Below are 24068 nucleotides of genomic sequence, written 5' to 3' on the forward strand. Positions count from 1 at the left end.
CAAGTTAAATCCCCAAGCTGACTTTTTAAGACAGTAAACACATTTATTGAGAAGAAAGAAGCATCAACGGGAGAATGCATCGGTGGCTGTGGCACTTATAGGTCCTGGATCCTGAGGGTGGACCTTCACACAACATAAGCAAGCAAAACTGTCCAGTAGATAGAAGGCTTGTTCACCCTGCAGTCGTCTGCTGCTCAAAAAGACAGTTACAACAACGCAGGCTGGGACAGAGAGGAGGAGCACCTTTTACATTAAAGCTTTAATCAAACATTGTATCTGACTCTGAACAGAAAGTTAACAGCAAGTTGGCACCTTTGATTAAAATCTTTTTTTTTTCTTTTTAAAGATTTTAAAAAGCTAATAACAAATGCATAAAAACAAGAAGCACTGGCATTTTTATGTCTGTCTTGCAAGAAAAGTTCAGTCCCGACCTCCAGTTGTTACATACCTATAAACATATTGGCTGGAGACCTTTGTTGCATACACTTTGTTTTGTGGAGGGGAATGGGTGGAGTAATTGCTCTAGATCCTAAAGTTTAATTATTATCTCCAATTCTATTTAAATTGTAATGCAATTCACAGGTGACAGATTCTTTACGAGATCGCTTAAATGACAGGGATAGTCCATGGGTGCTGGTCAAAAATTCCTTAAATCTCTTCTGGCTTTCATTTCAGGACCTTATTGCCTAAAACACTATTTTTTTGATTCAGACTTTTTGAAAGACTTTTTGTCTCCTGCACATGGGTTGTTCCAACTATTCATATATCTAGCTAAGTCGCTAATGGCTAGTTTCAAACTGGTGATTTGCCGAACTAAGTTGCACCATTTAACATTTAAAAAAAAATCATCTAAGCTTGAAAAGGCTTTAGTCATTTGGGTTGAAATGGTTGTGATACGATCTGAAGAATATCACATAACTTTATCAAAAATGCCCAAAACAACAGTTTCAGAAGGCTAAGTAGTTGCTACATTAAAACAAGCACCAATCGGTGATTATGCTGATCTAATTTACAATATGTTTGACATTTAATGCTATTGGCATAACATTTTGTAACTTGGAAATTATTTGAAAGTGTAAGAGATAATTTTCCTCATCTTATAAATAGCTTAATAAACATTATTTTGAAATATGGTCAAATATGTCAGCTATGAAGCTAACATTAGCCTTTTCAGCTAGCTGACATATCTTACATTATTTTGCAGCTACTAGGCCATTAGGTGGAAATATTTAGTGACAACAAATGTCCTTGTATGCAACTACTTTTTGTGGTGCAACTTGATGTAGTAATGAACACATCTCCAAAATGTAACGACCTAACTTATAAGTAGGATTAGCAACAGCTTACTAACTAACAGCTGTTGCAGCTAGTTCTTCAACCCTTCATACCACTTCAGAAGTTTGGATCAGTTGTGCACTTCCTAAAGAATTGAAATTCGGGACGTTCAAGGAAACATCCCAACCACTTTTTGTCGACTTGATAAACTCTGAAGATGGTGTGCTACGCTCATACTTGTGCCCGATAGAGCAATGTGCATCTTCTGTGGTTCAGTCGGTCTATTCTGGGATGGGGTCAGTTTCTGAAAGCAGAGAAATGTGCTTGGCTTTGCTAGGAAACAAAGTGTCACCATCTGTGCTTCATGTTGTGCAATAGATGTACAGCATTGGGTCATCTCAGCTATCGGACTTCGATAAAAGCGTGTGCATTGGAGTCTTTGGACGTTGATATGAATCAGAGTTTCATTTCTGAAATGAGATCCCTCGTCTCCTTTTCTCTTTGTAGAACTTCCTTAAATGTCGATTAAAGAATTATTGCAGAATAACAGAAAATAAAGGAAATACATTTATAAGCTCATAAAGTGTTATTTGCACAGATTGACTTTTCATAAACTCTGGATTATATAGATTTCAAAAATGGATAATAAACCTCAGTCTCTGATTAAGACATCAGACTCCCAACTTAACTTTCCGAATGTTTTGGCATGCCACGCTATAGAACATTTTTTCCCATTTTCCATAAGGCAAAAAACAAGACTTTCAAACTTTAAGATCACTCAGTCCTAGATCCAAAATCTGACATCCGAACTGCGTTTGTCCCAACACAATCTTGTGTGGTTTTTCATTAGCAGGTTCTCAAACGACAAATAATTGGAGACAGACTTTTTTTTTGGGCCAAAGATCTTTTTGGAAGAAGTTTTAAACAAAAAGAACTGGGCCCTTATGTCCAGAAAAGTATCCTGGACACCGTCACAGTGTCACTAAAGCCAGCCTCTCTTTCAATAGCTCATTATTTCTGGTCTTTTCTCTTGCACATCTGATCTTGTATTTAGAAATATACTAATCAATAATCTACCTCCCATAAACAGAAATGACATGAGCTCTTTAAAATGTAGCATTAGTCATTCAATGTCATTTTGTGTTTTGTTTTTTTGTTTTTGTTTTTTTGTCCATACATGACAGCATACAACAACACTATACAGAAAAATGATTAAAAATGGTTATAAAAGAATGTACTTCTGAGGCAAAAGTCTTTTAAAAGAAGAGACTGACTTGGGCTTTGTGCTCCTTTGGTAGTAAACTGCAACCCTAACCCCAGTGCTGGACAGCAAGAAAGAGTTATGGCCATCAAAGAGCTCCAAAGTGGCTCTCGTTTTGTCCTTTCAGTCCTCTCTTTTGTCTCAGCTGCTGTCTGTGCATTTTTCTGCCAGTCTTTTGTTCTCAGTTCAGGTTTGGTTTGTGGTTGATTGCTGAATGATCTCTGAGTATATGTAATCACGTAATCAGACAGCAGTTAATGCAGCGAGGCCCCAGTCTCCTTTTCAGAGACCCCTTCTTTCTCTTGGGGGTCAGGATGGCGATGATGGCCTCGTCAAACACCGTCTTCAGGCCCTTCTGGGTCAATGCTGAACATTCCACATAGCAACATGCACCAATCTAAAGAGAACAGAGGGATCGTCAGTCACAGCAACGCAACGTTCAAACGGCACTGACATTAAAATAGTTTGGAAAATGTTCACTTTCTTGTAGATTGGTAGATATGCCAAACTGTAGCACTATCAAAGAGTTAAATACCCAAAGGCACAAAGACGTCACTTGCACAAAACATCAGGAAAAAGTTGATGAATCTGAACTTTACCAATTTAGTCTGCCAGTGTCAACGAACATGCCAACTTTTCACCCTTATGGGCTTCATCCAAGAAAAAAAAATGGAGGTCCGGTCATTGACATAGAGATATCTGGCAAGTGATTGGCTTAAAGATCAGAAGAAAATTAAATTCCTGATCTCAAATACATCTATGTAGCATATAACTTATCTCCATTTTCTCTCGTGCTTCTTGGTAAAGTTGACATGTTTGTTATTTAACAGCTTTTTTCTATGGTTTATATGCAAGTGCCACCTTTGTACCTTTGGATATTAAGCAGTCCTAAAGTATGAACTGTAAGATGGATGTAACTGGAAAACAGAGAAGCACAGTTTTCACCATTTTTTTAAAGATTTATATTTTCTTTAGAGCTATAAAAGTGTCTAAGAGTATCTGTTTACCAGTCTGGGTTTTTGGATCACCTCTGCCACAATGCTACGACACCCATCCATTAAAAAGGAAATGTAATAAGAGTGGAAGAGGCTCAGCAGCAGCTCTGCTAGCTAGAAACACTGAATGCTATAATTGTATCAGGCTAGCAGTGTAATCATATATTATTTGCTTTGGCTATGGTTGATATTAGTGGGTAACTTTAGAAGCTAATGGCAAGTGAGCAAGGCCAGTACAGGAATGTTTATGGAGGCCGCTCAAGTATAGAAAACAGCCCGATGAATGTTCACATAACTGAATAAATAAGTTAGCCCTTTAAAGCCAGAAACATTTATTATTTCATGTCCAATATGAAAAAAGGCCCTTCAAACACCTGATTTGTGTAAAAAATTGCTTTGCAAAACGGCTAGACCAAAAACAGCTCTTTAGCGCCTAACTAACGAGCTTTTTAGAGGTTAGCATTCATTGGGGATCCAAATTAAAGATTTGTAAACACTTTTATTTCTTTTGTCGAGTCACTCCTTTGTACTGTCCAAAGGAATCACAGTAACCTCAAACATTTTCACTATCATGATTTTTCAGCTTTTCTTCTAAAATGTTGACTTTGATCTTCACCAAAAATGCCTGTTTTTACTGTGGCCAAACAAATTTATCTTTGATCTGACCGTCCAGAGCACGGTTATTTTAGAAGGCCTGAACTCTGCAACGGCCAACGGTAGCTTTGCTTTAAAGCTCTTTTTGAACAGCAAATACCATTAGTGGCACTGCTCCCAGGTGAAATCTGTCTGCAGTGTAGAACTGTGAAGGCACATGACGTGTTAACAAAGGAGCTGCAAGAGTTCCCTTTATATCTTCTGATGGAATTTTTAGATCATCAGACTGGTTTTTATATCAAAATATCTGTTACTGACTTGAATGTAACAGGGCAGCCAGTCATGAAATCCACACTACTTTTCCTTACAATGGGATGATTTTTTTCCTTCTTTTCTTTCTGAACTGTTTGGAGCTCCTTTAAATAATTTACCAGACTTACAGACTTTGCTTCTGAAGGCCTCAAAATGTTCTTTAGATGTTGGCATGATGGGATCCCAAACAGCAAAGCAAGCAATAGACCTTTATTTATACAGGAAAAGCTGCAATCTATCACTCCCTCAAAGTGTTTTGCATCAATTGTTGGACTAGGATGTATTTTTACTATGTACTTTTTCAATTAGAATCACTTTTGCTTCTTCAAATATGGGAAATAGTTATTTTTCACATGACTGGATAAACTATTTCTTAAAAATATTTGAAATTTACCCTTTAAAAAAAAAAAAAATTCTAATCTTGAGTTGGATTATGGAAGATGGGTTACCTACAACAGCAACTATAGGAAACAATACCCAAGGTAAAATGCTGCTCACTTTGAGGAAAAGGGGTCTAATTTGACCCGACATGTTCTTCCAAGTTTCCTTGAGGCCTCAGAAAACTTCATGACTCCATGAGATGAGAATCGCATTGAAATCTTACATTGCCAAAACGGCACGAATATAGACTTTAAAATGAATCTAGGCAGTAATGTTTTGAAAGACTGAGCCTTATTCATGCTCTGACAGGAGTGATTAATCACAGATCGCCTTTGGTATCTATGGTGCAGAGTCTCGAACTCTGCTGGACATCTGTGTTGGTTCGGAATGTATTCCCGGATTCATTGTAACTCAAAGAATGCGCAAAGGTCTTGATTCCAAGAATTTCTAAAGAGACATTCCTAGGTCAAATCAACACACAGGAATCTAACTGGACTGGGCAGCTCAATTCTGCAACAGCGAAAGTGAAAATAGAAGCTTCCCTTTAGTTCGGCATACAAACCTCCTTTGCCAGTTTCTGTCCTTGCTCGGTGGCAATGGGCTTCTCCTTCATGTCATTTAGTTTGGCAATGGTTTTGGGGTCATCACGGAGATCAATCTGAAAAAGATACGCTTCTTTTAGCTGAGTCAACATTAGTATTGCTGTTATGATATAGATTTTATTAATAGCTCATATTTGCGTAACACAGAGGGATTTCATCATTGCATCTATACATAGGAATGAGCTGTAACTGACAGCGCGAGCTCTCATTTTGTAACACAGCCATGTTGGCCCACACTTCCTGCTCTTGTGCAAAGCAATTTCACAGACAACCACAAGTTTCTTCACTCTGCTTTTATTCACTGGAATGCTCTCCACCTACAGCCCGTCCATATCTCAGTAATAACCTGTTACAATCAACGAATCCAACTGCTAAAGCTAACAGGAAGTGGCCTTCATTAACCCATTTCTTGATTGGGGAGATTTGCGGCAGCGTGCACATATCAGCATCCAGCCAGTGGAGCGGCGAGTGAGTTATAGCAGGAACTGATAACAGCGCAGTAAACATCAACTGCCCTCAGTTTTAAGCAAGCGCGATATTGGCCGTGACTTTTAAGGTTTAAGAAATAAGCTAATGCTCTGGATTAATGTTGTGTCATAAGAATCAGTAAACTGTTAATTGCTTCTTTAACAGATTTAAACCTCACATTTAACACGGGGACATAAAACGCCTAAAGCGATATGTGACAAATCAGCCTGAGATCGTTGGTCAGGTTTGTACTGGCCGTTCCATATTTTTGCTGTTATTTAATAAATAATTTCTTCTGTTCTTTGGCTCATCTTCACAGCTCCCCGACTACATGAGTGGCTGGGCTTAAAGCTGCACTAATTAGTACTTTTATAGTGACAGTGGCTGAAAAACATAATTGTGGAATTTGAAAATGGTCTCTTCCAGACTCGGATCTACATCTGCCCTCAGCATTACTGATCACTTTAGCATCTTTCAGCTCGGTGTTTTGGTTTTACAGACCAAAGCTTTAATGTTTCAGTCAACAACTTTACCAACTTCATTACTTCCAACTTGTAATACACTGCAAAAAGCACGGTTCCCAAGTTAAACTTCTCTCAACTTTGAAGCAAACGATTGAAGCGACTACCAATCAGAGTGAAGGATACAGTTAATTGACATATGACACGATGGTAAGCAAATTAGAGGGTTAATACATACATTTTACATCAACCTTATGCATTGATAATATATTTCATGAGTTAATCACCAAACTAATACACTGCATGACTCATGATGTAATCACAACACCAGTGCAAAGCAGAAAAAACAAAGTCTGGATGGTGTTTATACTGAAATAGGCTAATTTCTAAGTTGAAGAAAACAGTGTAAGAAAAAGAAAATACATTGTTCTTTATCACTTTTCAACTTTCTTGGTAAATGGTAGGTTACACCACTTTTTTATCCCCCATATAACTAAATAACTGCATGAATCAGAGAAACACAAATAAATCTAGAGTCAGCTGTGGAGTACTACAGTATTAGCCAGACAGCTAATATCTAATTCCTCCATGCTACCACCTACTGTCTATTTCAGCACCTGTACTTTTAGATATGCGCCTACTCTTAGTTGTGTCTTAGTCCTCTTTAATGGGCAGCTGCGATGTTTTGTCATGTTCCCACCGTTCTCAAAGATACCTTGCCTAAGTAATATTAGGGCTGCAATTAAAGATCACATTTAACATGGATGAAGGTGCTTCATGTTTTCCCAGTTGATCAGTTATCATCATTTGTCTTTTTTATGTGTAATCTAATACAATATTTTGTTTATAGTCATTTATAAAGAAATAGGTTTGATATTATGGTGTTTGGTGTGAAAAAAAAAAATAGCTTAGCGGAGCAGAATGGATAGATGGATTATGCTAGGTGCTGATTTATTTTATGAAAATCTAGCTGTTAATAAAATAATGGCTTCAACTTTTAATACCACAGCAAAGTTCTGCTGTCTTCTGAATGTGAAATTTTCCTTTATTTCTCATACGTCAGCTCCTCAGCTGAGCTCTTATTACAACAGCAGAGATATCAATCAGATGCTTTTAGAAAAGAGACACGAGGGTTATGTGAAGTACAGCAGCTCAGTGTGTGAATGTAAACACAGACAAAGGAGGCGGATTATGAGACAGAAGCACAGCGGGAGGATTACTTGACAGCTACAGACGGAGGAATGGAGAGATTGCTTTGTCACTGTAGCTAACTGCAAGGATGCAACTAGCATGCTAACAAAGCTTTCTGGTAAAATTTACAAAACTGTGTCCCAGTTTTTTCATTTTTTGTTGTGTGTTTGTTTTTTGTTTTTTACTGTTTTTATATTCCATATTATATATATTCATGTTAGAGTAACCAGCATGTTTGTTAATGTACAGCAGCTATCCGGTTGTTCAGTGATGACGCGACGAATCCTACTTCCGGGTCTAAAGTAGTCTGCGTTTAATATGGCTTTTGTGTTGTTAACATGTTTAATGTTTTGTATTTTCTTCTATTTGATCTCAGAAAGCTCCTAAAACAGTCAGTGATCACTGCTGACCTCCCTCGGCTTTTATTACCACTAATCATTTATTTAAGCTCAGTTTTTAAAACCCTAGGATGTAACTACAGCCCAGCCCATGCAGCAGTATATGAATGACTAACCTCGTATTGTGGATGGATTATCTCAGTTGTTCTCCTGGCTGAAGTTTGGTCCTTTTACAGCATCCTGCCATGCGATTACATTTGTTTCTGACCACCGAGAACACTCACGTTAACTTTTATCGAGTGGAAAAAAGGTTAGCTTGTTTATATTAAGCTAACATAGCTGTGTCGCTAGCGGTCACGTAGCACATCATTATATACCAGCTAGCCCAACTTCAGTAACCCTACAAACGTCACTGCTGTTTAGTTTTCTGTCGTCATTTATGCTGGAAGTGATAGCAGAGCTGCACGTTTTAATTTGTTTCCAAAACCCCGCAGTCAGGACATGCTATATTGTATTTAGATAGAAGCTAGCGAGCTAACTCCCTGCTAACTTCTAACTCGTTAAATGTCATAAATTCGGTTTTCATGGATGCCTGGATGTTAAACTCAATTGTTACACCTGGTAGAGCAGAACGCTGATCATTTTATTAAAGATGAAAGACTTTAGACAGTTTTTCAACTCTCAGTAATGCCATAGTGATCGTTTGATATATGGACCTGCAGCGGAGTTTAGACCCAGACACGGCTAGTGACGTCAGACTGAACAACCGGATTGGCATTTGTGCTAACGCTAAAATTATGTAATCTCGCTTGTGCTAATCATCCTTATGTTAGCGACTGAGAATCATTCCTTTATGTAAGATAACATTAGACTTGACTTACACTTGCTCACATAACCTTATAAAAACAAAACCTAAAAAAAATAAATACATCCAGGAATATAAATTTACTTATAATAAGTAAATTTTTAATTTAAATAATATTTATTAGTGAATTAATGACGACAGGCATTTTTTCACTGATCTTATGCCCCTTTCCCTGATTGTATGTGCATCTTCTCACACACACAAACAAACAAACACACTCACACATACATTGTGGGTAGAGTGGAACTGACAGGATACAAGTGAAGTGAAATAATGTTAATCAGGCCGTTGACAGCACATAATGTTACCATAAGAGCAGTAAAATAAGTCTTCCGCCAAGCTTAATAAGAATGAGAGCGAGAAACCGGCAGCGACACCACTGTCACCAATAAAGCAAAAAACTATAACAAAGCTGTGAAGGAAAGTGTAGTTGCACCACCTCCATGTATGTATATAAAGTGGACTTCCACGTTGTCACTGTTGTACTTGGTCTAGCTTTCTGAGTCAGGATCAGACTGATACTGGATGAAAATGATTAAAGTTTGTTCAATATGTCTAAGTAACTGAGTTTATTTTTCATTCCTTTTCATCTCTATCTGAAAACATCAGGTATGAGCTCAACAGTGTATTCTTCTCTGGTAACCTCATTTCATTCCAGCGTGTCAGAAATGACAAATGCAGGTACATCCACCACATATGCGCAAAGCAGCTGAGAATGGGAAGCGTCTGTTACGTGTTTCCAGAACCAACCTGCGTGCCGATGAGCAAGTAAGGGACACTGGGAGCGTACTCCTGCAACTCGGGCACCCATTCTTCACGCACATTCTGGAAGCTGGCGGGGTTGACCACAGAGAAGCAGATGAGGAAGACATCGGTCATCGGGTAGGACAACGGCCTCAGGCGGTCGTAGTCCTCCTGGGAGAAGACAGAGCAGCACCAGTTAACAATCAGAAGATATGATTCACTCCTGTTCCTCACATCTGAGAAACTCTTACTCATCGATTATTAAAGGATTATGAGATGAGCTCAGAATGATGACCAGAGAGCTACACAGTGCCAAAGTGGCTCCTGAGCCGTGTTATGTGCATTAGGGTCCGAGTTAAAACAAGAAACGAATGCCAAGAAGATGACGTTAATGTGAGAGTTCCCTTTCTGACAGACAATCAGTTATTATATCACATTTGCAGTCCTCTAATGCGAGCTGAGCACAAGGCATCACCACAAGATGCTGAGAACCAGACACACTGCCATCTCCGATATCTGTGTGGTGTAAATGACCAATTCACCAATGCAACACTGCCCTTTGTGAGCCAGATCAGGCGCTCCCTTGTCCTCGCCAAAGATGAAGTCTTTTCAACATAGTGTCTGAGTTGCGCTCATATAAATATTCACGACCTATCTCACATCTACTGATGGCACGTTTTTCCTGCCGCTGGTTAGAGACATGGGGAATCAATGAATCTCCCGTAAGGAGATATGACTCAACCAGACCAACTTGACTGAGTGAATCAGTCTCAGTTCTGTCACTTTTATTGTCTGCGACACTGAATTCAAGAAGATTGAATACAACGTCTGACCAAGATGCTGCAAAAGGACAACCAAACACTGGAATTAAACTCTTTCATCTTGATGCCTTCAGCGAGTTCAATTCTTTGCCAAAGCAGACAGCACAGTGTGCTATCACCAAATCGCCTATAACTCAATTACAAACCGCTGGGAATGGCTTTGCAAATGAGCAGAATGACAGGAAACTCCTCAAACAGCAGTACATCAGCCAGGCAGAGGCGTCCTCCTTTTTTGTCACCCGGGTAATGGATTTAAGATATACAGACTTTATATTGAATTGGAGCAGATGATAAAATAAGCATACAAATCTTCAAGCCCTGTGCTCATGTTGTGCATTAGTCAACAATGCCTCACTGGAATAGGTCAAGTGGATATAATTCAATACTTTACGAGTATTTCATCCTCTTACTTCCAAATGAGTGCGATATTTCACAGATGGGGCTCATGCAGGGATTTCAAACAACTCTTAGAGGCTTTTTTTTCTTAAGCTATGTTCACACAGGTACCGCAACCCTGAACTTTTCTCTGCAATACCAGATAAAAATACACGTAAAGCTAATCGGATTGGAGATTGCTGCTCACCTGTGACTTCCCAAGCACAAAGCGTGTGGGATTCTTGGATTGCATCAATGTGCGATTAACAGATTAACCACTGGCATCATGCACGCTGCCTCACGCAGGTTCTATTCAGGCTTCTCCATTAACCAAAACACATAGAACATTTCCAGTAGTGACAAAACATTAAAGCAGAGCGCTTCTTGCCGTGTGCCACATCTGAAAAAAAGACATCTATAAATGTGGTAAACACTCCGACCTGATTTTCAAGATGTCCTTATTTCATGCGTAAAAAATTGCCTCAGAGTGCTCGGGGGAGTTGAGTTTTGTTACACTGGCTGGTTGAGTGTTTTGACAGCACAATAAGTTAAGTACATTTCCTGTGTCATCTTACCTGACACTAGCTGAACCTCCGCACCCGATAAAACCATTTTGAGTGCAAACTATCCGGTGCTTGTAGCAAACCTGAGAGCAAAATTAATAAGAATAATCTTTAAACCTTGTGCACGACACATGTTATACAGTTTAGGCAAAGGTGAAACACGAGCATGACTAAAATGATCTGATGGAAAGTTTCTCAGCTGTCAGATTTTGCAATTATTTGCACACTGTCAGCTATAGCATGTTACACATGAAGTCCAGGTATATAATTTCTTAACTTTAGAGCGATATTTCCAGTGGTTGACAAAAATAAATTTAAAGCCTATTACCAGGATTATCTAAGAATAAACCGTCTCCAACAGACATGTTATTTCACAAGTAAGAAGGAAAAACCATCATACCGAGCAACTAATGAGAAAATGCCGGTGAGCTGTATTATCAGTGTTTCATAAGCTTTACCTAAAATAAGAAATGACATCGGGATATTCCTGTGTCTGCTGCCTCAGTTTTGACCGGATTTAAAAAATACTCTGAGAACATCGACCTCAAAGTGCATTACTAACCTGCACTACACACATTTAGTGCATATCAAGGTGTAGAACTCATTCTGGGCACTGCTACAACACTGAGATGTGGCAATATTGAATTGTTTAACCTTCATGTTCAGCGTCATTATGATTAAGGATCATGACTTGTCAGGTATTTCATTCTTTGGGTTAGCCAACATTTAATAAACCTGTCAGGTCATGCCTATCCATTAATAATGACTCATTTGATACAAAAATAGTAATAAACAATGAAAAAAATCTGATGTTTGGTGTGAGCAGCTTTGGTCTTTAAAACAGTACCCGTTGTTCCCTGCACACCAACTCATAGCTTGCAGGTAGAATGGACTGTTTTAGATCTTTAAGTATTTTTTGGTTCTTCATGTAATCCAAGATTACACCTGGTTTTTCTGGGCCTAGAAGCGACTTTATTTGAATTAACGGGAGCAGTGTTATCAGGTAACAATTCAGATATTGTTAAGAATGGCACATCCATAGACTGTTTTGGTGTAAGGGTGCTGCGATGAATATTTAGTGCATCCTGGATGAGCTGATAGTGACATTAACTTGCTCTTACAGCCTTCGAGGTCACATCTGATTTTAAAAGGGTTATTTCTTTAAAAGTGATGGAAAGAGAAATTTGCCAAATGTTTTAAAATACATGACTTAATATAATGTTTTACATACAAAACATAGGATGTTCACAAGTGTCCCCCCTCCAGACTCGTCTCATACCTTGGCGAGCACGTCTGGGGTCACTGCTACCAACTTTCAACCACGTCAAACTCACGAATCCGCTCTTTCTAACAGTACGTGTTTCGATTATTACCCGTAGAGGGTTGCAGAATTAAAGCACTTTGAATTAGTCTTTTAAATACACGTATTTAACGGGCAAGGCAACTGTTTGAAGTGCAACTGCATTAACGGCGAGGAGTCCGTTGATCAGGCGCTTGATTATCAATACGATTGCTTCAAAGTAATACAAGAGAGAAGCAAATTCTACCCGCCCAGCAAAGACACTGAAAAATGTTGAAGGTGACTTTGCCAAATAATATTGATTAAAAACTGAAAGCATCTTATCAGGTTAGTGAAGAGACGTCGAGAAAAAGATGCCTTTTTGTTTAATTTTCAATGGCATAAACAGATTTTTGATACTCTGTCGGCTGTGGATGTTCTGTTCACAGAGGCATAGGCATCTGCATTTCTGTAATAGCATCTAAATATGATCTAGATATCTGGTTGAAATTCACATTTTTACTTTTGGTGGTGGTGCTGGGGACATTGTCCACCTCCATCAGATCCTACACTATGTCCATTTAGATTATTTATTTCCTTTGCCTTTATTTCCTATAACCTTTGCCTGCACAAATGAATCCGATTTCCCCACAAGCTGCAGACGCAGTGGAAGCCGCTCAGCAGTTTACTGTAAACAGGCCCGAAGCTTGTTTGATACCCATCTCTGTACAGTTTCCTCAGCGCACGGCAAACACAGCAGCCATTCAGAGTCTTCACAGTGTATCGTCCAACACGTCTCCAGCGCTCAATCCCGGATTTAATGAACAGAACTGTTTACACCATCGCTGCCGTGAAGGTGCTCTGGATAAAAGTTTCCATTAAAAATATGTCCCACATTTTTATTAGTTCAGTCCAGCAGTTCATGAGCGCATCGCAGACGCTGCACAACGATCTGTCCAAGTTAGCCGGGAGTGTACCGTAAATATTATGATCAGCGGGAAAGGAATGATGGAGGGGGAAAAAAAAGGGGAACAGGAGCAGCTTGTGCATGTGTACATTAAACTCTATCAGCGTCTGTCTATACATGCCCATACACTTCCATCAGGGCCAGACTCAGCGCCTTCAATGAGCCACTGTGAGCGCTCGGCTGTGTGACTGCGCTCTGTTGACTCAGTGACATATGAGTGCTATATCAGTGAGTCATTCCCTCCTCCTCTCCATCTCCACAACTCTCTCTCTCTTCTATCTTTCTCCCTTTCTACTTCCATCGCCTCCTCGGGGCTCTATAAACCGCCTATATCAACAGCGTCAGAGACGCTCGCTCTAACATGGCTGCCGGGTGGGAAAGCAAGCCCAGGCAGAGACGCTTCTGATCACAAAGTTCCGACTCTGATCTGCCAAGCTGCACATTTCAAAATACTTTATTTCACCTCGGGAGTAAAAAAAAACAGCAACAAAAAAAGAAAAAGGGAGGGGGTGGTGCCTTTTTCTACTCCCACTAATGGCGATTAATGATCATTAATCACGGACTGAAGCTCTAATGCACTCTGTCCATTCATGCCTGTACAGTGAGAGCATCCTGCCATAGTTCATTCAAAAAGTTGGCTGTTCAGCGTTTCTATTTATAGATGTTAATGACAGCAGTAAATAGACAACAAAGAACAAAGCTTTTATTAACACTAATATATAAAACTGACAGTCCAAATGTATATCAATTCTTTACCACAGGATGCAGTGTGTTTTGATAATGGAGCATTTTGGTAATGGCCTTAAGGGATAATCCACTAATCCAAGCGCTTACTCACTCAAATGAATGAACAAATTTGGAGAAGGAACCAAAGGGAAAACCAATGACTTTCTCTATAAATATGAGTTTACTCATCTTAGCATTACTCAGCTAGTAAAAACAGTTTGTATGATTTCCTCGTACGTTAATATCGAGCTTTGTCAAGACCCCGATGATGTCACAGGAGGTCACCTCAGGTCCTACACTCGATCCTGCTCTGTGTCGTTTGGCTTTGATTTTGAGCCTTTTTGTTCCTGCTGCAAAAAGCAAAAAAAGGAAACAAATTCTCCGGAGGACTAAACGCACGTGAATCCACAGCTGCGAATATTCACAAACAACCATTTCGCAATCATTTTCTTAAACTACAGGCCCCAGCTGTTTAATTCAAGAGTAACAGCATGTCCTCAATTTGCAGTAGGAGCAAGCATGCTCATGGCAACGTGCCTGAGTCAAACGCTGGTCAGGTATTCTGGGAGTTGGAAAAATTTGCATGGCGGGAAGGGAAAGCGTTACAACATAACAGTGGATTCCTACACTAAACACTGTGCCAGCGCCTGTATACGCGAAAATAACTGACTCCATCCATATTACCACTAACTGCAAAGTTGTTTTTCATGTTATTTTGACTGGGACCCATAATTACACCAGACACCTACCCAAATATGTGGTCACTGGTTAGGTGTTTGGTGTTCCATTTTGCATTTTCAGATATTCACTATAAGCAGCTTTGTGGTGCAGTGGTTAACACTGTCAAACCACATCAGGAAGATTCAAACCCTCTGGTTTGCATGGGCCTTTCTGCATCATCTTCCTGTGTCTGCCTCGGGGTACTCCAGTTTCCTTCCACAGTCCAAAGACATTCATGTCAGATTAACTGTGCCTGTGTCCAGGTGTTAGCCTGGTGACCTGTCCTAGGTGAACCACACCACTTGCCCTATGACAACAAGGACAGGATCCTTAATCCCCACATCCATCCCTGAACTGGATGAGCAGAAGAAAACCGACAGATGTTTTCATTCTAGACTTGAAAATCATCACCTATTCACTCACAGCAGGCCTCCAGAGAAGCTGGCGTATTGGGATCACAACACTATGTACATGCTGGGAATCAGTCCTATGCGTCTTTCATGTTGTTTTCAGAGAGGGCACATGCCTGTGTTGTAAATACACAAGCTGCTAAAAACCCGTCTTGGCATTGTAAGCTACAAGCCAGATGGGTGCCAGCTGTGCTGCACATCATGGCACATTTCACAAAGACAAGAAGAGAGTTAAATCATTTCAAAATGTAAATCCTGGTGCTGACTTCAAAGGCCAATCCAAATGGCAGAAAAATGCATTACACACCCTTTGCTAAGTCAGAAGCTGTAGTCTGGTATTTCAATCAAAGTCCAAGCACAAGTTTCAAAGCCACAGAGAATATCCAGTGTTTTTTTCATTTATCAACACCCTTTCATGCACCGGTCTCAACAGCATAGCCAAGTGATATAATGAGCCAACTCCTGCTAATTTTTCCAAAAGGTCAACAAAGACTTTCTTTTTCAAGATTCAAGACCTCTGGGCACTGGTACAGCTCACTGGGTAAAGCAAGCAACCCATAAACTGAAAGGCTGTTGCAGACCCTGAGGCCTGCTGGGACTTACTGTATGCCTTCCCCCTGATCTCCCAGCCTTCCTGTCTTCTCTCCACTGCACTATCCCAATAAAAGCAGAAAAAAAAAACCCTAAAAAGGCTTTGAGACCTTTATTGTCATTGGTTCAAAAATTCCAACTATGTCAACCTCATATGATGTGACATTTGAAACAAGACAGGACAGAGCTAAGAAGTCCTGAACGTGCGGTCGCGTTCATCATCGAGGAACACTTTCTGAGCCACAGTGCAAACAAAGTAAATATTAATAAAGCAAGTTTACGTTACCAGCAGCATTTAGAACTAAATGTAACGAATTCTAAAGTAAAGCAATGGAACAAACACCTTTCAATCACGTGTTAATTTTGGATCTGGTTTTCCACTAGAGAGCACTTTTAAAAATCCTGTATCGGTCGAGCTCTAGTCTAGCATTTCAGTATTTAGCCTTAGATTTTTATAAAGTGTGATGAGCTTTTTTCACTATTCTGATACTTTATTAAAAGGAGAATCCATTAGTTGCAAACTGACTGATTAATCACTAATAATCGTCAGGCAATGTGCAAATTAGTTGACTCCATTCAAGAGAATAGCACTAGAGTTGTTCTGAAGTGTAAAATCTCTTTCTGAGGCGTGCCCACAGCACTCCTGTTTCTCTGTGTTGGAGCAGCTGACTGGTGACCGGCTCATGGCTGAGTAAAACCAGTTTCCCCCTCTTCCAAACCCCACTCGCGTCCCCACCTGTCATCCTTTCACCCCTATTGGGTCACTAGGCCACCTTGGGTTGCTGAGTCAAAAAAGACTCATCAGACTGTACCCAAAGCCTGGACAGGAAATGTGAAAGTGATCATAGGAAGTGCATCTGACATGCTGAGCAAATCAGCAACAATCCAACTACAAAGTGGAAGTTAATAGCGTAGTAAGACACGGATCCCTCGGGGTCGCAGCTCCTGAGCTCCTGTCCTTAAATGTCGTTTCCATTGGCTCTAGTGCACTTAGCATCCACTTCCTGTTTCCTCCTGCTCCTCCTCGCCAGTGGTGCTAGATTTTCTTGAGTGCAGCAGCAGCAGCAGCAGCAGCAGAATGACTGAATGAATGAATGAATGAATGAATGAATGAATAAGTAAAGACTTTCCCCTCTGCTCCCTCGCCACATTGCAGCAAATTAGACTTCACAGACCTTCCATATGGAATAATTCAAAAGGCGGTGCTTGGAGTAGAGACGCAGACAATAACTGGCAGGGAAGCAATAGCAACAACAGATGCGGCGCAGCGGCACTGGGTTCAGAGCCGAGCTGTGATTATGTGGCACTGAGTGACATGTGACACCAACGTGACAGCACAGAGTCGCGACCCCAATGCGTACGTAAGGTTGCTGATAGGCGTTGGGAATTAGCGAAGCATTATGGGAGCTCCAGCCTACGCCAGGAATATAAATATTGCAGGGAGATCGAAGCCAAATGAACACGTGTAGCGCAGGACAGAGGTGGACGTAATGAAGGGCGAGTTTTACATCAACAGGAGAGAAATGGAAAGGAAAACGAAACAGAGGCGTCTGAATTTAACCAAAGCTATTTCACCCCCCCCCCCCCCCCCCACACACACACACACACTTGATTAGCCTCCCGCATCTGTCTCTCTCTCTTCCTCTTTCTGTCTCACACACACTATTTTCCTCCCCCTTTCCTCTCTTTGGGGGCATCGAGTCTTTGATCAGACGCTGAAACTATAAACATTACCAGCTGGCCTTCTGCTCCACATAAAGAGGTCAGCCGAGTCGGGGGCGGAGGCACGGGAGAAACGTGAGGGGGCACATTTTCAAGAGCAGTAACTCTACTCTGGGAGGCCGGCGGCGCCCACAGCAGACATCTGGGAGAACTTCTCCATTTCAGAGACACTCTGAATCAGCTGAAAACAAACCCTCCTCTGACACACACACACACACACACACAGCCTATCAAACACGCCAGAATAGACAAAAGGTTGTGTTCCTCTTTTCACAAGTGAGTAGTAACACTTCTACCATCTGTTTTCTTGGGGGAAAATTATAGCGCAGCCACAGGTAGCTGTTTAAGACAGGGAAGAAAAATGCAGGCTGTCTGCGATCTTTTCCCACTCACAGATTTGTGTGTGAATCAGGGTTTGTGAAGGAAACCAGCTAAATATGCCAAAGCTGACCTTTCTGAGCTTTGCATTTGTCTCTCTGCTGCATGGATCACATCGGAACAGGTCACGAGGAAAGTGTTAATAACTACTCAGCTTCTGGCAAGAGTGTAGTTTTAGGTTGCTGTAAGTATGAGGAGGTTAATCATGGGTGACTGACTGTTCGCTGTCCTGCAGTGCAGCTGAAGTTAGACCAGAAGGCCTTAACGCAAGAAAATCATAGTTGAGTGCATTCAGTTTTTCTCACCAAAGCACACTGTGTGTTAGTCTCGTGTCTAAAAAAAGTGCTGAATCCATTTCCTTCCTCCTCATTTGCACAGCCAGTGTTTGAGTATTATGAGTTGTGCAATATACAGTAAGCATGCCTTCTTCTTCTACTGCTCAGCTGTTGAACTATTGCTAGGTTATTCTGAGCTGCCAACTGTTAATGAGCAGGAAAGAGACATACCCTACACAGGAAGGTCTATGCAGCTGTCCACATGCTTTTCTGGTTCTTGTACATGCACAAAATAAAAATCTGTTACACACACTAAACTCTTGCTTTAAATCACTACTGGAGGTTTAAAAATCTACAGGGTGCCTTTAGTCCTTTGCTTTAGCCATAGAAATGCCTGAAAATCGTGAAATGATACAAGAGAGGCCCATTCAGAGCTTTTGCCATTTGAAATTATTGGGATTTCTGAGCGCATTACACATAATATGTGGCCTGATTGTCATCTGAGTCACAAACATGATCTGACTAAGCTAATAACACTGTCCAAACAGCAGACTATAGAAAAAGAAAGTGATCTCATGAATTTAGCGATTTGGAGAACCTCGATCAGACATTTCCTGTTGCTGCTAATAAGACTTTCACAATGATGGGGGAATTTTAGAGCTAACAAACAGTTTCGAGTTCATCAGTACTGCTTAGATGTCTTGACTGGACAGCTCTCCCTAGGTCATGCCACGGCATCCTAATTAGGTAATGTGATAAAACTGACTCTGTAATTCCTAAAATCATTAATTTCCTTGTTTTTTTGTGCTTGATGATTTACTCATGTTTTCACCAAACCTCTCCAAAGATTCAGGCCATGAAGTGCTACCCTGACACTGTTCTTTAAAATTTGATGGCACAATTATGAAATCCTTTTTCTCAAAATGGCTGTGAAGCATCCAGACTGAGGTAGCAAAGAAAGCCTAAACCACGATGCTCCCACCACCATGCACACGTTTACTGCACATCCAAAGTAGCCTCGGTCATGTTAGTTGGCACAACTAAAAAAAAACAAAAGAAAAACAAACAGAGATGACGATAACATCACTTGCTCACTCACACTGTCGTCACAGTTTGTGAAACGCTTATTTGGAAGGTTTTACTGCACTTGGGATAAAACAACACTTGGTCATCAACTTCATTAACCTCCTAAGACCCGAACTCTTCCATTGATATTTGGGCTGATTGGGAGACGATGAATGTAAAAACAAAGAATTACCAGATTTTTTTTTACCTAATTTTTGTTTCTGAGAAAAATGAGAGCCACATATGAGGATATTCATTTAAAATGTCGATAGAACAGTAGCAGTATAATGTCCTCGTAAGTGGATATCAGGCCCTTGTAGAGCAAACTTGAGTATTTTGGTCTAAATAACCCAAAATGCCAGGTCCTAGGAGGTTAAAGCCTAATCCTTGTGCAATTTAATCAAGGTGAATAACGTTGATATTTTTTTTTTCTTTGTTGTATTTTGAGCCTATTGTGCTTTATTTTCTTACCAGTTCAATAAATGCCTACATAATTATTTACTTGGAATATTCCAGAACCCACACTAACGGTCATCAAACCATAATGAACCATATATACTTAAGTGTCAAATCTCATTATTAAAGGTGCAGAGATCATCAAATGCTTATTAATGTAACAGTGTATCAGAAGATACGCTAAAGCAAGGTATCTGTACCGAATCGGAGGTGGAAAAGTTGGATCAGTGGACCACTAACGTCACTGAACAATAAACATAGAAGAACATGTTACCAAAGGTGAGGCACTGCGCAACTAAACTAGGCTTAAGTTTAAGCTACTGTGTCTGTGCCCACCTGAGGAGATATTTTTTGGAATTTCAACCACCACAAATGTGCTCCTGTGAGTTCTTCCAAAAACCCAACTGCACAGTACGCGGTGTGGATGATGCTGCGCGTCAAGCAAATGCAGACCGGCCGACAAGTGGGCCGGAAAAGAGATGGAGCGGCGGAGTTCGTCAGGAACAGAAGCAGCAGGAAAAGCGCAGACAGTGACAGTGTTGTTTTTAACACTCAGCTTGACGTCAGCTCTTTGTCTGTTTGTAACTTTGCTCTTTTCCGTGGCTGACTCATGGACCGACAAAAGCACAAGAGTAGCCCACAGAGCGGCTGTACGACATATTTTTTGACTGCCCCCATTTGACAAGAGATGCTCTCTGCAGGTAGATGGGCCGCCTAAATCTGCTCAGGTAGAGCCTGCAAGTTACCATCGAAAATGTAAATGGCGATCTGTTAGAACAAACAGTCAAAGTTCACTGTGAAACTACTTAAAAAAATAAAGGTCCACTGCAAACTTCCATGTAAAGCCAGCAAATGATAAGTCGTTTAGCAGTTAAAAATGGTTGATTAGGTGTTGATTAGTCTTTTGGGAACGGTCTAATCATTCCCAGTAGGGCTGTTCGATATAACGATATATATCGGATGACGATATAAAAACATCTATGTTTCATTTTACGCTATCGTTTGTTTTGTGGTGTCGCAAAATAAACTGTTTGTTCATGGTTTTGATGGTCACTGTAGTGGCTATATTAATTTCTTAAAGTTCTCTCTTTCTCTTATATTTAATAGAAACCACACTACTGACGGACAAGCGCCTGTTTTTATTGGTTGTCTTTAGCAACAACGACGGTAAAACCATCGCATGTCCGCTAGTTTATTTTCCACATAAACCTTTCACAATAAACCTCAAGATTCTGTTGAGACTTTTCAAAATAAACGGAATCACGTGAAAAAGTATGCAGAGTATTGACGGATGAGAAGCAAAAAAAAAGAGCCGTCAGGTGCTAAAAAAAATCAACCTTAGACTCAAACGTTAGAACAGGCTTTTCCCCGCAGCACGCCGTGTAATAAATATTCACAAAGAAAACGGCGGCCGTTACAACCTATGTCTAAAAATGTGTAGTTTCATACATCTGTTAAAACACTCGACTCCAGGTACACGACGCCCAACTGGAAACACTTCACCTACCCGAGATTCACAGAATTTACAGAAAATATTATTTTTTTTGTGATTTATATCGTTATCGGACGATAGAGGTTTTATATCGGGATATGAGATTTTGGTCATATCGCACAGCCCTAGTTCCCAGTGAATAACAAATATTATTTTAGTTTCAAAGGCACAATTTTTGCTTAGTTTGAGGTTGGTAGTACCTGCCAATGTGGCCTTTAGAAATTCTTTTTGGAGCCTTTTTCAGCTTCTTTCCTAACATAATGCTTCAACGACATCCTGCGAAAGTTAAACCCAACACCTCCCATCACCTTTACTGGGACACCTGGATACAAGTAGCTTCACTGGCACACAGGTTCATGTAGTCTCCAAACTACACTGTCAGTATATGTCAGACAGGCATCCAACCTGCAAATGTTTCTACAGATTGTGTTTGAATACAATTCTTTTTTAGTTCTTGGTTTTCATTTTCAGCTAATTTGCTGATAACCATCTCCTATAATCAATAATGAAAAACACTGATGAAGACTTTGCATACAGTCATAGTGTGAAATCTCAAAGATTGAAGCACCAAATTTTGACATAACTAACATGTAAAGAGTTGATGTGCTAACTGCTTCCTCTTTAGCTGCTGTCGCTTAGCTATTCACATCAAACCAAAACCGCCATAAAAACCAAATGACAACTTTTACACTAAAAACAAATAATTCAGGGTCTTTCCTATACGCACACCTCGGTGAGCTTCTGTGTGCTGTGTGTTTCAAGTAGCTTCCTCCATCTGTGTGTACACTGGCTCTTCTGCTGAGGGGACACAATATTTTGTGTGTGTGTGTGTGTGTGTGTATGTGTGTGTGTGTGTGTGTGTGTGTGTGTGTGTGTGTGTGTGTGTGTGTGTGTGTGTGTGTGTATTACAGTTGTAACTCTTGCCCACTGAATGGCACATTGTAAAGAAAAGGCCCATGCATTAAGCAGCCCTATTAACAAACCTGTGACATCACTACTGGACATAGGAGCCCTGTTCTCCACATAATAGAACTATTGAAACCCCTTCACTGCCATCACTGTCCACGCCACAGCACACTCAGGCAGTTAAAGCCATGTGCGAAACCCATCACCTGTTGCAGCTTAGTGCCTGGCCTGAATATGAAGCCTGTGGGTGTTTCCAAGGCACTGTTGGATAGTTATTGGTCCCAGGAGCACATGGAGAGACCGAGATAGAGCTGGAGCGTGTGTGCATGTGTGCGTGTCCTTGACGTGCTTGGCACAGAGCCAGAGGAAAAAATAAACTTTACCTGACCAGCTGTGTCATACAGTCCCAACAAGTACTGCTTTCCCCCGACGTTGACGCTCACTGTAAGGAAATGACAAAGAGCAGTTTAGAGGAGGAACCAAGGGGTGAGGGTGGGGAGTGCTGGTGGGTGGGGGGGTCCCAGCCCCTCTGTGCTATGAAGACGACAAACAAGTGGTTTTGATTATAGCAACAGATGCAATGCAGTTGGAGGAAGAGTGGTGGGGTGGGGGTCTCTAAAATCTCTCTTCTCTTAGATTCGCATGTGGCCAATTATCAGTGAGCACAGAGCGGCAGCAGCTCAGCATGTCACGCTATTATGAGATAATAAAGGCGAACAGCAGAACTGTGTTCCTACCTGCATAATGATCAAAGACCGTGGGTACATACTCCTCTGGAAAGGCGTCATTGGCATAGCTCATCAGCAGACACGTTTTACCCACCGCACCGTCTCCGACCACGACGCATTTTAACATGATAGTACCGGTTCCGTTTGCCATGATCCCGACCTTCCCAACGACATCATCGGCCCCTGACGCCCTTGTTATCCTGACCTCCTCCTTCTGTTCCTCCTCTTGCTGCTGCTGCTGGGCGGTGATCCCCGCACGGCGGGCATCACCAGCGTCGGAGGCGGACTGCGCGGCTCACCGAGTCGGGCTGGAACTGCATCGTTCTCCCCTCCTCCCCACTACCCATCAGGTTCTTCCAAATGTCAATGAGTTCCTTTTTTTAATTGTATTTTTTGTACGACTGTCAGAAAGAATAAGATCCCCTCGGCCCAAGCCGGCTTTCAAATAAGCTGTCTCCTTAAACCCAATATCGGAAGCGTTTTCTGGGAGAAGCGGTCTGCCGGTACTGCATGTCTACCATGCCCGCTCCACGGTGCAGCCTGCGCTCTTGCTCCCTGGCGCACTGTGCCGCTGGTGGATAAGGTGGGTGCGCTTAGCCTACTGAAGAGGCGGGGCTTGGGTTTAAAACCAAGGGGCTCCGGATAAAGTACAGTCCGCCTGCTGTGAATGCCTGGATCACAGAGTAATTACACTATTTACGCTTCTTTAGAAGGATCCCGTGTGCAAACATTAGATTTCTGTTAGGGGGTGTCACAGGAAATAAAACAATATCCTGTTTTTGAGATAAACTTACCATTAGTTTCCACACACACACACCATCTGAATCGTTCTCAATCCAAGGCTGGTACAAAGTTTATTGGCTTATAAGCTTCACAGTAGGATGTCCATGGAAAGAATTTTACATTAAACCTCCTTTAAAGTATCAATAAATCTTTAAATAAAGACAGTAGTGATATATGTTGGCCAGACATGCATGTGTCACTGAACACTTGTTAATAAAATGAAAGAATATACCCAGTCTGTCGGTTTGGAAATGGTGTAACCTAAGTCTAAGTCAACATTCAGCCTCTAAATTTAGGCGTCTCCCTCTCTCTCTGTTTGCTTTT

At 40.9% G+C, this 24068-nt stretch overlaps 1 protein-coding gene across 1 annotated transcript; it reads right to left on the reverse strand.

Moving 5' to 3' along the window:
• Positions 1 to 240: 240 nt before the first annotated feature.
• Positions 241 to 23527, reverse strand: LOC308387889 (rho-related GTP-binding protein RhoQ). The gene is made up of 5 exons (XM_080868233.1): positions 22971 to 23527; positions 22617 to 22675; positions 9494 to 9658; positions 5381 to 5476; positions 241 to 2933 (listed from the first exon to the last, which is right to left on the reverse strand). The coding sequence occupies exons 1-5, from the start codon at positions 23110 to 23112 to the stop codon at positions 2772 to 2774; spliced, it is 624 nt and encodes a 207-aa protein (XP_080724359.1). The 5' UTR covers positions 23113 to 23527; the 3' UTR covers positions 241 to 2771.
• Positions 23528 to 24068: the final 541 nt, after the last annotated feature.

The sequence above is a fragment of the Rhamphochromis sp. 'chilingali' genome (assembly GCF_963969265.1).
Source record: "Rhamphochromis sp. 'chilingali' genome assembly, chromosome: 20".
Lineage (NCBI taxonomy): Eukaryota > Metazoa > Chordata > Actinopteri > Cichliformes > Cichlidae > Rhamphochromis > Rhamphochromis sp. 'chilingali'.